General features: G+C 47.0%; 1 protein-coding gene across 12 annotated transcripts in view; it reads right to left on the bottom strand.

Moving 5' to 3' along the window:
- The window catches only part of QTGAL (queuosine-tRNA galactosyltransferase), a 207,924-nt gene that overhangs the window by 8,277 nt on the left and 183,966 nt on the right, over positions 1-15,681 (bottom strand). For all 12 annotated transcript variants that reach the window (XR_012789769.1, XR_012789772.1, XR_012789770.1 and 9 more), the window contains 3 exons: positions 13,358-13,493; positions 3,344-3,412; positions 1,958-2,032 (listed from right to left, as the gene is read on the bottom strand). Coding sequence is in view for 7 of the 12 variants with exons in the window: in XM_075579664.1 (XP_075435779.1) it covers positions 1,958-2,032; positions 3,344-3,412; positions 13,358-13,493 (280 nt within the window). In the remaining 5 variants the exon portion in view is untranslated. The remainder of the gene's footprint in view (positions 1-1,957; positions 2,033-3,343; positions 3,413-13,357; positions 13,494-15,681) is intronic.

The raw sequence follows: 15,681 nt of genomic DNA on the forward strand, positions 1-15,681 counted from the left end.
TGTGGTGAAGAGTGACTATCCCTTTAAGCATTAATATTAAGAACTTTAGATGTGACACGATTGTTTGATATGTATTTATATAGATATTGATCTCTTCCACCAGCAAAAAGGCTCTTTGATTTTGGAAAGGACAACTACAGCCATTATACCGCACATCATTGTGTGTGTTGTAAAACAGAACCGTAGTTACACAAATCTTTGTGCTTCCCTTGCTACATGAAACCAGAGCATTGTGAGCCTGACATTTAGCAGTCAGGCACTGGATTCAGTTTGTTGCTTTAGTATGGACCGGGACCATATGTACTAATAAAACGAAACAAAAGATCGAGATAACAGTATATATCGCCACGTGCAACCACTGATCATAAATATCCAGCTACATTCCTTTCACGTAATACGCTTATGAAAAACATGTCTTATCTTTATATTAAGCACACAAATCAATGTTTCTCGTAAACATTAACATTTTTACTGTGTTCAAGAGATGTTTATTCTTTGCGCTTGTTTGTAGATTGATCCTAATACTCATTATTTAGCATTATAAATGGGGAATGTTATCATGTATGAATGAGTTTTATGGTTTAACTTTTTGGACAAACAAAATGTTGCAAAGTAATGCCTCGTATTAATAACTGCTATTGCTGTCTAACAAAGAATTTCCTATGTTCAAGAGCAAAAGCTTTTCCATATTCTACATAAGAGAGATTTCAAACTGTTAAGTTGTGCAGAAAAAGCTTTTATGCATATTTGTACATTATCCATAGAAACCACAAAGGCGTGAATGCTTAGAGCGGTGTATTTAGTTTCTGATCGGGCAAATGTATAGCACGTGTTCATAATAATAGGTTAACCAATAAAGCCAAAATGCATTTAAAGTTGCAACTTCAATGTGACCACATTACAAGATGTTACGCGACGCACACACGGCTGTTTCACTTTACCATTCTCTTGTAATTGTACGCCCATATGGGAAGGCATATTTAGACTTAAAGAGAGTGGCTGTCTGTGTTCAGATAACTTAAGATGTGGGTTACACATTATAATAACCAAGTTCAAAGATTCTAAAAATACCCTGGTCCTTAATATCCATGTTACTGTGTCAGGCAGAGCTGCACATCAATAAGCTTTGCCACCCCATTCAATGTAAAACCCCTTTTAATGTGGCTTATAACTTTGCAAAAAGTTTCAGACCAAAAGCTTTCAAATGTCATTTGTTCCTCAGGATGGTTCCCAGAAGCAGAACCCTTTGTGTGCAGCAGATTCCAGATCTGTTCTTGACGATAATACACACGTATTTTTCCAGCCGTGTACAGTTTGATTGTTTATTTGTTAAAATTGTTCAAAAGCAGCTGAACACATTATCCCCGAACGCGTTTGGGTGTGTTTCTGTACAGCGCTGTGTTACTTTAGAGATGGAGAGGAAGGAAGAGGGAGAGACAACTCCAGCCCTCAAGGGCCACCAACAGGTCGGGTTTTCAGGATATCCCTGCTTCAGCACAGGTGGCTCAGTCATTATGACTGCACCACCTGTGCTTAAGCCGGGATATCCTGAAAACCTGACCTGTTGGCGGTCCTTGAAGGCTGGTGTTGGCCACTCCTGGCTTAGACCAAGTTCACTTATACAGAAGTGTGTTGCTAGCTTTTCTGGGACTGAAGGGGTTAACAGTTTCACCGATATTGGTGAAAACAATAACTGCATGTCCTCCACTCCTTGTCTCACAACATGCAGCCGTTGTCCTAGAAGCAAAACACCTCCAGCGGGTTTGAATGTTGGAGAGATTAAAAATATGTTTAATAGCTTTTAGAATGTAGATCCCAAAACATAACTAACGCCTTCACTGCCAGGGGGGCAGCGAGCCGCTGTATACATTCAGCACAGCCAACAATACTACTCCTACTGCATAGTGAATCCTAATGAAACATCCCCACAGCGCCTCTCAGAACGGGTCCCACTCACCAGTTTTACGCAGACAACAAAAGGAGGTTTTGCATCTTTGAAATGGTGCACAGGAATTTGTGGTTTTGGCTTCTCCTAAAAAGAAATGCAAATATTATTTTAGTATAAGGGATGCTGCTTATTGCAACATTATTAGAAGAGCAATTTAATGATGTTACAGTTTGTATGTATTGCCAGGAAAACTGGGATTGAATATCAGTGAAAATAGTTCTCTGTGAAATAGTGTCTGATAATCAGGCCCATGTTTACAACATGGTGCTTTTCCATAGAACACCTTCTGGCCTGGTAACGCAAATAAGCCATAATGTGTTCTGGGATATCGCAGCATAACAACAATGGCCCAAAATCATTCCTGCAAATCGTCATCTAACAAATAAAGGAAACATTGCATGTAATTGAAACATTGGAGCTCCTGTAGGACCTGATTATTATGCGGACATAACAAGTGCACGTGAGATGGAATAGAAGTGTGTTAAATGCAGACATGATATATATATATATTCCAGAGAAACGGAAGTGCTAGAACAAGAGGTCGTGCCCTGCAGCTGGAGGGTGTATGGAGGTGGTACTTCACAGACAGGGCGATGGATGCATGGAATTGCCCCCCCAGTAGGGGTGGTAGGGGCTAATATAGTAGGCCAAGTCAACCATGCGTGAGATAGACATACAGCTATCCTAAATATGAAAGAAAGTCGCAGGGATCAAATCGGGTCTGAGGTTTTACAGCAGAGAGGTAAGTGGGCAGACACCGTGGCTTACGTGGTTCTTATCGGCCGTCATATTCTATGTCTATACTGTCACCCCCCGCTGGGCTGTTTCTATGTCACACCGCTATTCCCTTCCACTATAAGCCCAAGGAATTGAGAAGGGGAAGCTTTTTTGGCCTGGTTATTATTATTTGGTGCTGTGCTGCAGGGGTGCGCAAACTGGGGGCGTGAGATCTTTGGGGGGGGGGGGGAGCGGCGCTTACAGAGGCCCCCGTGCTCTTCCCCACAACATTTAAATTAAATGCTGGGGCAGCGTGAGAGGCCTCTGTGATTGTGAGGGGAGGGATGGGGGGGAAGCAGGCAGGGGGACGCAAAGAAAACAGTTTGCGCACGCCTACTCTACTGGACCAAGGTAAAGGTTCTGCTCTTGAAAAGACGGACTGACAAAACGTCACAGCCGCACTTGTGCTGCGAGTAATATCCCCGTCCTTTTATAACGTACGCTGCCTCCTGGGATTTGGGATAACCAAACAAGCACAATGCCCTATATCAGGGGTGCGCAAACTCTTCTTGCCCCTGCCTGCTCTCACCCCCTGCCTGCTCCCACCCCCTGCCTGCCTGCTCACACACACACACACACACACACACACACCACCACCCCCCCCCCCCCCCCACTAACCTCCGATTCTTGATAGGTGTAGTAACCCTTTGAGATTTTATTTTCATCAACATCACAGAAAGCGACGACCTAGAGAAAGACGCAAAACCGTGAAGAGAAACATCCTACTGCGCACAGCATCATTATACATCTTTACACCTTACACCTTCTTTCCTCTGCAGTGTAAATAAGGTGTTAGGCATGACCACAGATCCATTCATATAACGATGGTGAGGAACTAACCGAACTATACTCCTGTAAATTGTACCTTGGTGCTGTTCTAAACGCTTGCAATGACTTTGTCCTGCGAGTTTCGGCATTTTTACCCCCAGGAAGGAGACACACTTGAGATGAGACTTGGTAAGAAATGGCTGAGAAGAGCTATGCCTCTGGGAATATGTTTCAGCCTACAGTATGTGTAGGAGAACGCGTGCCCTTAACGAGCATGCAGAGTTGGGATTATTCTGCGCAGTAATGCCCCGAGTGGCACTATTACCGTTTAATGAATAACCCTACTTGTATTGGAAGATGGAGGTGGTTAAAATACTGAGCTTGTCTTGCTCTGACAGTGAAGAGGCGGCATCCAGCGACACGTCTAGCGCTAGAAAACCCCTAAATGCCGATTCACTTGCATAGCACTGCTTAGAAAATATGGTCCATTGTCCCTTTATGTTCTGGACGTGAGCCAGTCCTACTGGGAGAAGGGAATCCATGTCCAGAAAAACTGAGACAACAGAAATAATAGTACAATGGGACCAGCAAAGAGGGTTATTATTATATCATCATTTATTTACAACGCGCCAACATATTTCGTAGCGTAGTTGGTTGGAGGATGAAAACAATAAAACATACATTGTTATAGTAGGTAAGGAAGGCCCTGCCTGCCCCGGGGAGCTTACGCTCTATAAGGAAGGAGGAGGAAGTTGTCATGTTTTCAAGGAGAGGGAGCGTGGTGGAATGTGATCAGGAGACCGCCCCAGTCACTAGGGCGTGATGGAAAAGTAGGAGTTAGGTCCATGCGGAAAAGGAGGCAACTCCCAGCAGATTACACTGCGAAAGAGCCGATACTACAGGAAAACTAGAACAGAGAACCCTCCCGGGCGCATCCCCAACCCCCTGCCCAAGCGGTGCCCAACCCCCTGCCCAAGCGGTGCCCAACCCCCTGCCCAAGCGGTGCCCAAACCCCTGCCCAAGCGGTGCCCAAACCCCTGGCCAACCCCCTGCCCAAGCGGTGCCCAAACCCCTAGCCAACCCCCTGCCCAAGCGGTGCCCAACCCCCTGCCCAAGCGGTGCCCAACCCCCTGCCCAAGCGGTGCCCAAACCCCTGGCCAACCCCCTGCCTAAGCGGTGCCCAAACCCCTAGCCAACCCCCTGCCCAAGCGGTGCCCAAACCTAATGTGGGTCATATACTTTGTTATTTTGGTTTCCATGAAGGGGGCAAATGCATTTTACATTAAGAGACTCTGCAATGTATATATTCTAGAGCATGATGCATACAACTGTTTACAAAAACAATCTCAAAACACCTCGGTCTGTTCAGAGGAGGAATTTGGGGATGTGAACCAAATTAGCCTGAAGCATTTAAATCGTTGGCAACCCGTGTGGGTGGTCTGTCATTCGGCTGATTATTTTTCTGCTACGACTATCTGCTCTTCTAAAACAAGAAGTCGGAAATGAGACGCAGGGTTTACATCTCGCTGTTTACACGTCACATTGAACTCGTGGCCACCTGTCTCCCGGACTGTCTTCACCGCGCCTGGCAGGCGCACATTCACTTGTTTATTTTCCCTTAATCAGCAGCCTGTGCCGTGCAAACCACAAGTTTATGCTGCAATACGTCGGTGAGAAACGCCTACTCCCTGTGCTGTGCTGTCTGATTTATGTGCGTTTGTGTCTGTGCCACATTAGTAGCTGCATAGCGTAAATAAATCCTCATTATAGCACTGTACTGTTTATTGTATTCAGCCTGATTTAAACCCAAACACCTTACATTTCCCTACAGATCTGATTGTAATACTGTATGTTGCAGATAAACATTTCTGATACCTGTAATATCATTCTATTCCTCTCCCACAATCTCCGCCCTGAGGGTTCAGCAACACGTTGCAAATTGCACAGCGGGACCTACAGTATGAGCTGCAGAAACCTGAGTGAGACTTGCCTACATATACTGCGCATCCAGGCACGACAAAGCTCATTTACTGAGCGCACTACGAACATTTGGAGATACCTGCATATTATAAATGTGAATCTACGCGTTGTGCAGGTATATCTTCATAACCGTAAGTCTTCCCTAAATAAATACTGATTGTTGTCTAACCGGATTACCTAATACAGGATGCAAACATTACACTAAAGAGTAACCTCGCTCGTCAGGCAAAGTAGCTGTCTGCCACCTACCCAAGGAAAGGAGACCAGAATATCTCCCGAATGAGGAGGCACCTCTGCCAGGGTTATGACCAGGGGTAGTGCAATACACTTTTAAAAAACAAGAGTAATACAATTTGCTGCTTTAAGCTTTCCAGTGTTGCGTAGGTTGGGATCACATGGCATAGATTGTAAGCTCTTCGGGGCAGGGACTCCTTTTCCTGTTTTATGTCTGCAGCGCTTATTCCCGTTGTGTTATATTATGACGTGCTGTTTATTACAGCTGTTAAGCGCTATGTACATGGATGACGCTGTATAAATAAAGATATACATACATAACACTCACGTACGGTACATGTAGTGATCAGCGTGGTGACATTACATGCACAAGGTCGTGAGTTCAAACCCACCCAGCACCACTGATAATCTGATCGGTAGCCAGTATCAGGCTGGCCCTGAAAGAGCTGTTTTCAACATGATATGCTTCGGCCCTTCGAGACCCGAGAACGGATTCTCTGCTTCCATAGCTCGCTGAACAGGTGTGAACGCATTACTATGGGGCCTGCATAACACACAGCGCTGTGCGTCTCGTTGCCATGAAAACACGCTCCTCACAGGGTCTGGAAGAAAGCTTCAGCAGAACAACTTATGTCATTTGAGTCCTTTCTCACCTGATGCACATTATACAACGATTCCAAAAGCTGTTTCCACCATCAGACTCATTTCCTGTGGAATTTATTCGCTCTTAGCGCTGTGGTTAAAGACAGGACGCAGTTTCAAGGGAAAAAATGGGGGAAATGGAAAAAAAAACAGGGGACAAGAACTCTCTCTGTAGCCAAGACAAGTCCCCTGCAAAAAGCAAAGGCTTCAGGACATCCTTCTGCTGCTTTTTTTACTGAAGACAGGAGGCAGAAACTAAAAACTTCTAATTGAAGAATGAAATTGATTTGGAAAGAAATCTGGGTATCAAGCAAATAAGTTTATAGCCAGAGTCTCTTATGTAACGAACAAACAAAAGCTGGGTAACTTATAAGACCGGACGCTTCCACCATATGTTGCTTCGTACTGCAAGCAGAGTAATTTGTTAGCACTGATGACATACTTGACATGGTATCGCGTGATGGGTAGCGAGCATACACCTAGACGAGAGAGGAGGGGCATGCAGCATTTGGTTTCCATCTCGAACAGAAGTGATGTGAGGTGCAGACTTTTCCTTGTGAAAGGAGTGTGCCTGTTCAGCCTCAGTCTTGGAGGAATGCTAACAGGAACACACTTTCACGAGTGTTTAACAACACATGTATGTAATGTTATTTCCTTAGCAACGCGGAGGGGCACACGTCACGCCAGCAACATCTGGCTAACCCACCGCACAAGCCGCCTTGCAGCTGGAATGCCCTACAATGCATTGCAGCACCGGCCAGCTACAGAGATCTTCCATGGCCAACTTTGCATCATATGTTGGATTTGTAATACACAGTGAAAGCACTCTGCCATGTAACACCTTCTCTACCATTGTTACAGATACCTCCGAATGCAGGATAATTAGCACAGAAAAAAGCACTGTAAGAGATTGTATATTCTAGAATATACAATGTACAGTGTGTGCTGCGATTACAGAGGGCAGATTGTAACTCACGCCCAGCGGGAGGCAGGAATGCTGCAGCTGTCCACGGCTGAGTTAGCAGGTAGGTTTAATAATGCAAAGGCCTTTACCTATCAGAATCTCAGCCGCTTAACCCCTCCCCTGCCAGCAATGTAGCATCCCCCTTCTGGCAGTGAAAGGGTTAAACCGTTATCAACATCTTCATGGCCACTGTATTGCAACTGCGCTTCACAGTAAGCCCTCGTGTCAGCGACACGCTTACACGTTAACATGCTTTGTTTGTTTTATGTGACAATTACAGCCGCTCCGTCCTGCCGCCTCTCTCACCGATACGGAAAAACGTCCTGAGAGTTTCTCTAGCGCCAAATAATTTATTAACTGATCGCTGGTTTGAAACGCGGAGGTAAAACATATCGAGCGAGGCTTTCATTAGGACCCTGGTGAAAGACGTCTAATATCGGCAGCCCGCAGAACTGCCAAAGCAAACGCTGCTGTGAGGTCAGCTGGAGGGAACAGCAGCATGTATTCGGCAGTAATTGGAACCAGAGACCTGGGCTCGCACTGAAGGCACTCCAGGTAATACATACTCCATCTATCCCAACTCTCATGCGCCTGCTCTTGCAAAGCAAAGGGGCATTTACCCGCCATGATAATGAAGGGGCAGCAAGGAATGACAAGCAGTGTGAGAAGGAGATGGGGGTAAGAGGAAGAACAGAGACAAACAGAATGAGAAAGGACAGCAGTGTGCAGAAAGAGAGGTTAACCTTTTGGCTCCTGGCCGGAAATGTAAACTATTGCAAAATCAAGGTTAATAAAAGAATTAACGCAGGGGGGGAGGGAATTGGTTTAGTAAAAAGTTGTTACTTGTAACCATTGCCTCACTTAATAGGGGCCTGATATCTGCCCAACCCAACGCCGTTAATAAAACTATCCCGTCCGTGCCAGCTCCAGGTAAACTGCGCGATTATGATCCGGGCTGGTCTTTAGAGACCAACAAATGGGAATACAAAACCAGAACTGGATCACTGACACGCCGTGACTTAGAGTAAGTTGGGAGGTATGTCCACGGTCTCATTTATCCACCCTTTGCACATTGCTGTACACATCGCCCATGAATTATCGGAAGCCAGTTCAAAAGAGCCCTCAGCACACTGGGGGTGGAGTCATCCCGCAGATCAAAGTGCACCTGAGATGTGCGCGGTGATGTTCCCTCGCTCTGCCTGGTCGGTGCGTGTGTGTGGTCTGACAGCTGGGAGTATAATTAGTTTCATATGCCCACAACTCACATCTGACTTGATCCGGAGTCTCATGGTGTTATGGAAATAAATAGGGATTACAAGCATCCTTCAGATATTTTACTTATTACCCTAATAATCCTTCTTTGGAAGATGAGGCTGAAAACACAGATCTCAAGAGCCTCTTCAATCATTCATGTCTTAGGCGGCGGATATAGTAGGAGCGCATGGCGTCGCGCCCGCTTGTATTTGAGCGATCCTTGGCCTTTGGGATTTCTATGACGCGCGTGACGGGGAGGCGTGGCCGTGGCTGAGATGTGACGGGGAGGCTTGGCCGTGGCTGAGATGTGACGGGGAGTCGTAGCCGTGGCGTCACATCTGCACCTGCTCTCATTGGTTCTCAACTGGTCACGTGACGCTGCCGTCGCACAACAAATAATGTAATCTTTTATATGCTTGAGAATTGGCCGCGCCATCGTGCGCTCTGCCGCCTGCCTCATACGGCCTTTTGTTCGTGCCGCGCGGAGTATGGTCGCGGCCTTAGGCAACATCAAAAAATAGTCCTCTGAGAAAGCTAAACGTAGCTTTACATTCTGCATTGAAATCATAGCCTAGAAATTGAGGGGGAGATTTACTAAACGGCACGCAGGCCTGCATCGGACGCGCTGTAAAACAAGGCCTTGAAGAAGCCGTACCGCCATGTTTACTAAGCTGCTTATGTAAATCGGACCTCGCTTTGTGAAAAATGCAATTGTATAGCTAGGAGGTGTCTTCCTGCCCCACGCCTGTGACACCCGTCTGAAGAAGGATCTCTGGAATAACTATATTGAATTAAAGCTGCATTATCACTGTATGAATAAATATAAACCATGTGATTAATGTAAAGCCGTGGGAATGCAGGGCTAGTAACATCATCACCATCATCTTCAGCCCGTGTCTCCCCACTGCTGGATGAAGCGTCCCAAATGATCTCTCAGGTACTGCAGTTACAGCCTCTCTCCTCCACGTCGCACTCCCGCGCTGATCCTGGTGACACGGTGTCTCCCTGCCGCACTCCCGCGCTGATCCTGGTGACACAGTGTCTCCCTGCCGCACTCCCGCGCTGATCCTGGTGACACAGTGTCTCCCTGCCGCACTCCCGCGCTGATCCTGGTGACACGGTGTCTCCCTGCCGCACTCCCGCGCTGATCCTGGTGACACGGTGTCTCCCTGCCGCACTCCCTTACTGATCCTGGTGACACGGTGTCTCCCTGCCGCACTCCCGCGCTGATCCTGGTGACACGGTGTCTCCTTGCCTCACTCCCTCGCTGATCCTAGTGACACAGTGTCTCCCTGCCGCACTCCCGCACTGATCCTGGTGACACGGTGTCTCCCTGCTGCACTCCCTTGCTGATTCTGGTGACATGGTGTCTCCCGGCCGCACTCCCTTACTGATCCTGGTGACACGGTGTCTCCCTGCCGCACTCCCGCGCTGATCCTGGTGACACAGTGTCTCCCTGCCGCACTCCCGCGCTGATCCTGGTGACACAGTGTCTCCCTGCCGCACTCCCGCGCTGATCCTGGTGACACGGTGTCTCCCTGCCGCACTCCCTTACTGATCCTGGTGACACGGTGTCTCCCTGCCGCACTCCCGCGCTGATCCTGGTGACACTGTCTCCTTGCCTCACTCCCTCGCTGATCCTAGTGACACAGTGTCTCCCTGCCGCACTCCCGCACTGATCCTGGTGACACGGTGTCTCCCTGCTGCACTCCCTTGCTGATCCTGGTGACACGGTGTCTCCCTTCCGCACTCCCTTGCTGATGCTGGTGACATGGTGTCTCCCTGCCGCACTCCCTTACTGATCCTGGTGACACGGTGTCTCCCTGCCGCACTCCCTTACTGATCCTGGTGACACGGTGTCTCCCTGCCACACTCCCTTACTGATCCTGGTGACACGGTGTCTCCCTGCCGCACTCCCTTACTGATCCTGGTGACACGGTGTCTCCCTGCCGCACTCCCTTGCTGATGCTGGTGACATGGTGTCTCCCTGCCGCACTCCCTCACTGATCCTGGTGACACGGTGTCTCCCTGCCGCACTCCCTTGCTGATGCTGTGACATGGTGTCTCCCTGCTGCACTCCCTTACTGATCCTGGTGACACAGTGTCTCCCTGCTTCACTCCCTTACTGATCCTGGTGACATGGTGTCTCCCTGCCGCACTCCCTTACTGATCCTGGTGACACAGTGTCTCCCTGCCGCACTCCCTTACAGATCCTGGTGACATGGTGTCTCCCTGCCGCACTCCCTTACTGATCCTGGTGACACAGTGTCTCCCTGCCGCACTCCCTCGCTGATCCTGGTGACACAGTGTCTCCCTGCCGCACTCCCCTGCTTTTCCTTATCTTGCTTGTATCTTCATGTAATCTAATTGTTGATGTGGCATTCTCGGAAATGTTCCTTGTAAGGTACGCTTCTTCAACACACTGTCTTCTTCTTGCATTTAAAGGGCCGAGGGGCAGACAGAATGAAATGCTTTTTCATAATATATGAATCTTGAGCTCAGTGGTAGATACCATTAATTACGTTCGAAAAATCACTTCTCGTACGACTTGGACGTGATCCAACGTGTCACGTATCCACTGCAGAATCCCACGTGTTCTCTGGCTGGGCGAAGTCCGGGGACTGTTGCAGATGATTAGTGAGTATCTTTGCAGAAATCGTGCACGTGATTGAAAGTACGACTGATGGTCTGTAGTTCCCGAGGTCTGCGGATCTTGAATCTGATAGCGGTTCTCCCAGTGTTTTCTGCACTTTTAACTACAATCTCGAGTAAGTGAAAACGATGCAGTTTTCTTTGTTCCATTTTCGCCTTAAGATGTGATTTGCAGAAAAGCAAATCGGTGATCACTGTGTGTGTCAGAACGGTTAAGGACGGAGCAGTCTTACATCACGTTTCTCGTTAACCCGGGTATAATCAATTTCATTGGGTCCACTCCACATCCATTTTTTTATTTGGATTCTTCATGAGGAATTAATTCACGGTATAAAAACATTTTCTCTTTCTGCATATTCTACCAATATCTCTCCATATGGGCCTGTGATGATTAATATGTGCCAATGTACATTTAAATAGGAATATTGTACTTACATTGCATATTGTTTTACAATATATTTGTATTTGACATACAATAATGTATTTATGACAGTATTTTAGTGAGAGGCAAAAGTGTATAGGTACAAACAGTAATCCACAGTACTAGAATACAGACAGTCCTCGGTTATCCAATGTAATCCGTTCTGGAAGTAGCGTGGGATAGTGAAACCATTGTAAAGTGAGTCCCATGTTAATCAGTGGCGGTGAGCGTTGGATAACGCATTCTGGCGTCGAAAAACGCCCCGTGGGGTTGCATTGTAAAGCGTTGGGATACGCCATTCATTGTAAAGTGAAACGTTGGATAACGAGGACTTCCTGTACTATCAGGAGGGGTGCAATTATTCTGCTGTCACATGAGCCACTGTTGTGTGGGGGACACAGATCTGACCCAGAACGATTTCACAATTTGACAACGCTGTAGCATAAACAGTGTCAGGAAACCTGCACCGTGCACTATAAACAGAGTCACACAGAGGAGCTTCAGGTTGTATTTCAAGTGCCAATGACAACCTGGGAAATGAAAGAAGATTGATATCTCAGGAGATATGATCGCTCAGCGATGCAGGCGTTTACACGGAGCATAACGTCCTTCCCTTTCTCTGAGCCTCTCTCAGCTGCCTCTGCTATTAACTAGCTGCAGCCTTATACACAGCTTGTCTCGTCTGGTAGGATATACAGCTCTGCCGTTGAGCATAGGGAAGTATCATTGTAAAGCTGTCCAGATTCCTGGGCCCTCATGTCGGGCGTGTGAGGATCACCAACAACACCGTTTTATGGCTTAAATATAATGATTACTGATCTGAACAAACACAAAGTATTGTTATCTAAAAACCCCGACTCCTACACAACTGAGAAATGACTAACAAACCGTCACCAACGCAAGGACTTCTGGGATATGCTTCTCTTATCAGGCACGTTTGCCGGTGGTCAGGCGATACCGTTGGCCCTTCCTGGACCGGTCACATGGAGCAGCCAGGCAGCGGAAGATGGAAAAGGGGATCTCCGTTTACGGGGGGGATCCCCACTTCCGTTTCCTTCTTCCGCTGCCGGGTTGCTGCGATAATGGGTACGGGATAAGCGCCCTGTAAAGTTTCATTCCCAATAGAGCGTGCACTGCGGGCTACTGAAAGCAATTCCAACATGTTATCGCGATATCCTCATACTACCTTTATGTCGCCCAAAATAAAATATAGGTAAACAGGGCGTTAAAAACGACATAAGCGTTCTCCGTTTATAATGATGTAAGGGAGAAGGAGCGTCTCAGTGAGTAAAGACGCTGACGCACTAAGTGTGGGGAACAGGGGAGCCTGGGTTTATTTCCCGGTGTCGGCTCCTTGTGACCTTGTGCAAAGTCACTTCATCTCCCTGTGCCTCAGGCACCAAAATCATAGTGTAAGCTCACCTGCGCAGGGGCTGTGTCTGTAACATTCCTGCGTGCTGCGTACCGCGCGCTGTACTGTGACTGTGACGCGCTTTGTGTCCCATTGGGAGAAAAGCGCTGTATGAAATCACGTTATTATTATTGCATGTTGCTAATGTATATAGTGCGTATGAGTGTATATATTCATAGACAGATATTTACACTAATATTTCTCCGCACCGCCGATGCGTTAGGAACGATCATGCATCATCTCCTTCCGTGACAGGAACGCTCGGGATACACGCGGTCTGTGCAATATTAACGAGACCCTGCTTACCTTCTGCCTGCTGGCCGGTGACAGGCTCCGGTACAGCTTCCGACCCTGCTTCCCGGCGTTCCATATGGTAAAGGACGGCCAGTGAAGCAGCACTCTCTCCTCCAGGAAACGCACACGGTGCGTCCAGATTGTGTCTCTAAGGAATAGCAAAGGGTTAGTGGTCACTGCATTTACTAGTGTGAAGGCACCTTATGTGATGTATTACCCTACAAACCAGTGTGCAACATATTTACTAAGCGTTGCTATTCCATATATCACCGTATGAGCCATTTCCTTGACTGGGCTGTAAGGTGTCTACCATCACTGGAAGGTATCGTATGGCATAGCAGTGCTTAGTAGATAAGCCCCACCTTCTCACACTATATCTTCACTTCCCTACTAATTTGATCCCGACCTCTGTTAGCCTGGGGGTCATTACGAGTCGTGTTTATTTTACTATTGGGAGGTACCGAGTCTTCCTTTAGGACTACAGTAGTAAACACTTCAATATGGGAGGAACGGAGCCTATAAACGCTCCCGGGTTACCAGCCTGCGGTGGGGAGAGGTTTGCCCTAGAGAAAGCTCAATAAAACACAGCGCTTTGTGTTTGCGCCGCTGCGAGCTTCACGTCTGCTCGCTGGAAACAAATTCTGTAATCTACACAAACTCGAAAATGTAAACTGAGCCCAGTCTGACCCCAAAACAGGAATGTAAGTGGCTACAGAGTTGGGAAACTGTGCAGTTACCGAAATGTGTGTGTATCTCTTTGCGGAGTACACTGCCAGATAAAGAGAACAGGCCTTACATTTTTTGGGGGAAAATACAAAAACTCAGCGCTCCTGCGAAGTTGGTTTTGCAATTTATTAGTGAGATTTGACATTTTGATCATAAGTCTAATAACAAACGAGTCATTTAGTTGCATCTTTTGATCAAAAAATGATTACGCCTGCTAACCCCGTCAAGAGAGTGGTGACGAGAGAAAGGATCCAACAAAGTACATTTGGGTTTGCATTACTTTATTTATTTCTTAAATATTTTACCAGGAAGTAATACATTGAGAGTTAACTCTCGTTTTCACGTATGTCCTGGGCACAGAGTTAAGACAAATAATACATGGTTACAAATACAGTTACATAAATGAACAGGGTATACATTATATACAAGACATAATATAGGTGGTACGCAGGATTGATGTACATTACGGCATTTTCATAATGAAGCAGGAGGAGGCAGCACAGACTAAAACAGCTAATAACTTTACAGGAACTGTTAATAACTGCAATAATAGTTACAGGAACGTGAAATCCTGATGACTAAAAGCACTGAGCTCTATATTGTGACAGTGAGTCAGGGGTATTACCCCGCCGTGCCCCACACATCCCACGAGCGTTAATATCGTCTGACTCACGCGGTCCGAGGGGGGGCAGTTTAGCACTTAAAGGGGCAGCTCGCCGTAGTGTCGCTTATCAGTGCATCCGGCTTCCTTAAGAAGATTGAATCAGCCTTTGCAGTAACGATCTTCCTTACGTGCAGATCGTGAACAACACACATTTATCACTTTGTGTCAGCAACACCGACGTGACGCTTATCTGCTGCTAATGTGCATCTGTTTGCAACATCATTATGACACCGGCATTACTCAAACGGGACACAGAGCAAAGCGAACGGTTTGCACTTTGTGGCTGATAACGGGCAAAGCGTCGCCACCAAAAGGCGTTAGTTAGGACTGTAAAAACCCTACAACATTTGTCGTTGCCCGCAGAAATGTTGAAGTTTAAAACATTATTTTAAAATATGTACACTTGTGATTTTATTTAAAAAAATAAATAAATAAAATGACGAGGCGGGGATATCCTTAAACCGGACCCGTTGCGGGGTCTGGTGGACTGGAGTTGAGAACCGCTGGATTAATGTGAAGCCGGCGATAACTAGAACCAGTGAAAGAACGCGCGGACCGCCTGCACTCTCCAAATCCGCACGCGACAGCGCCACTTTCACCTTCTTTTGGTTCATTTACGTCCTCTGCATTATTTTGATGTGAATTTTGATTGATATATTAGCCAGCTGACGCAGACATGACTGTTGACATATTGTTGCCTAGTATAAAATTGGGGCCTTAATCGCCATACAGCGTTACATCGGTTTCTCCGATGACCATAGATGTAGCGTTCCCACTAACCCAGCGATACACTGATGTCACAGTGTAATTATACATGTTATATAAGGATCTAATGCGCGTCCCGTCTGTGTAAAATATTCCGTGTGCACACATATATCATTGATACGCGCTGAGCCAAGAGCTCACTCATCCCCCCCAGAGCCCCCTGGGGTTTCTGATTTGAAGA

Source organism: Ascaphus truei, chromosome 22 (assembly GCF_040206685.1).
Source record: "Ascaphus truei isolate aAscTru1 chromosome 22, aAscTru1.hap1, whole genome shotgun sequence".
NCBI classification, from domain to species: Eukaryota; Metazoa; Chordata; class Amphibia; order Anura; family Ascaphidae; genus Ascaphus; species Ascaphus truei.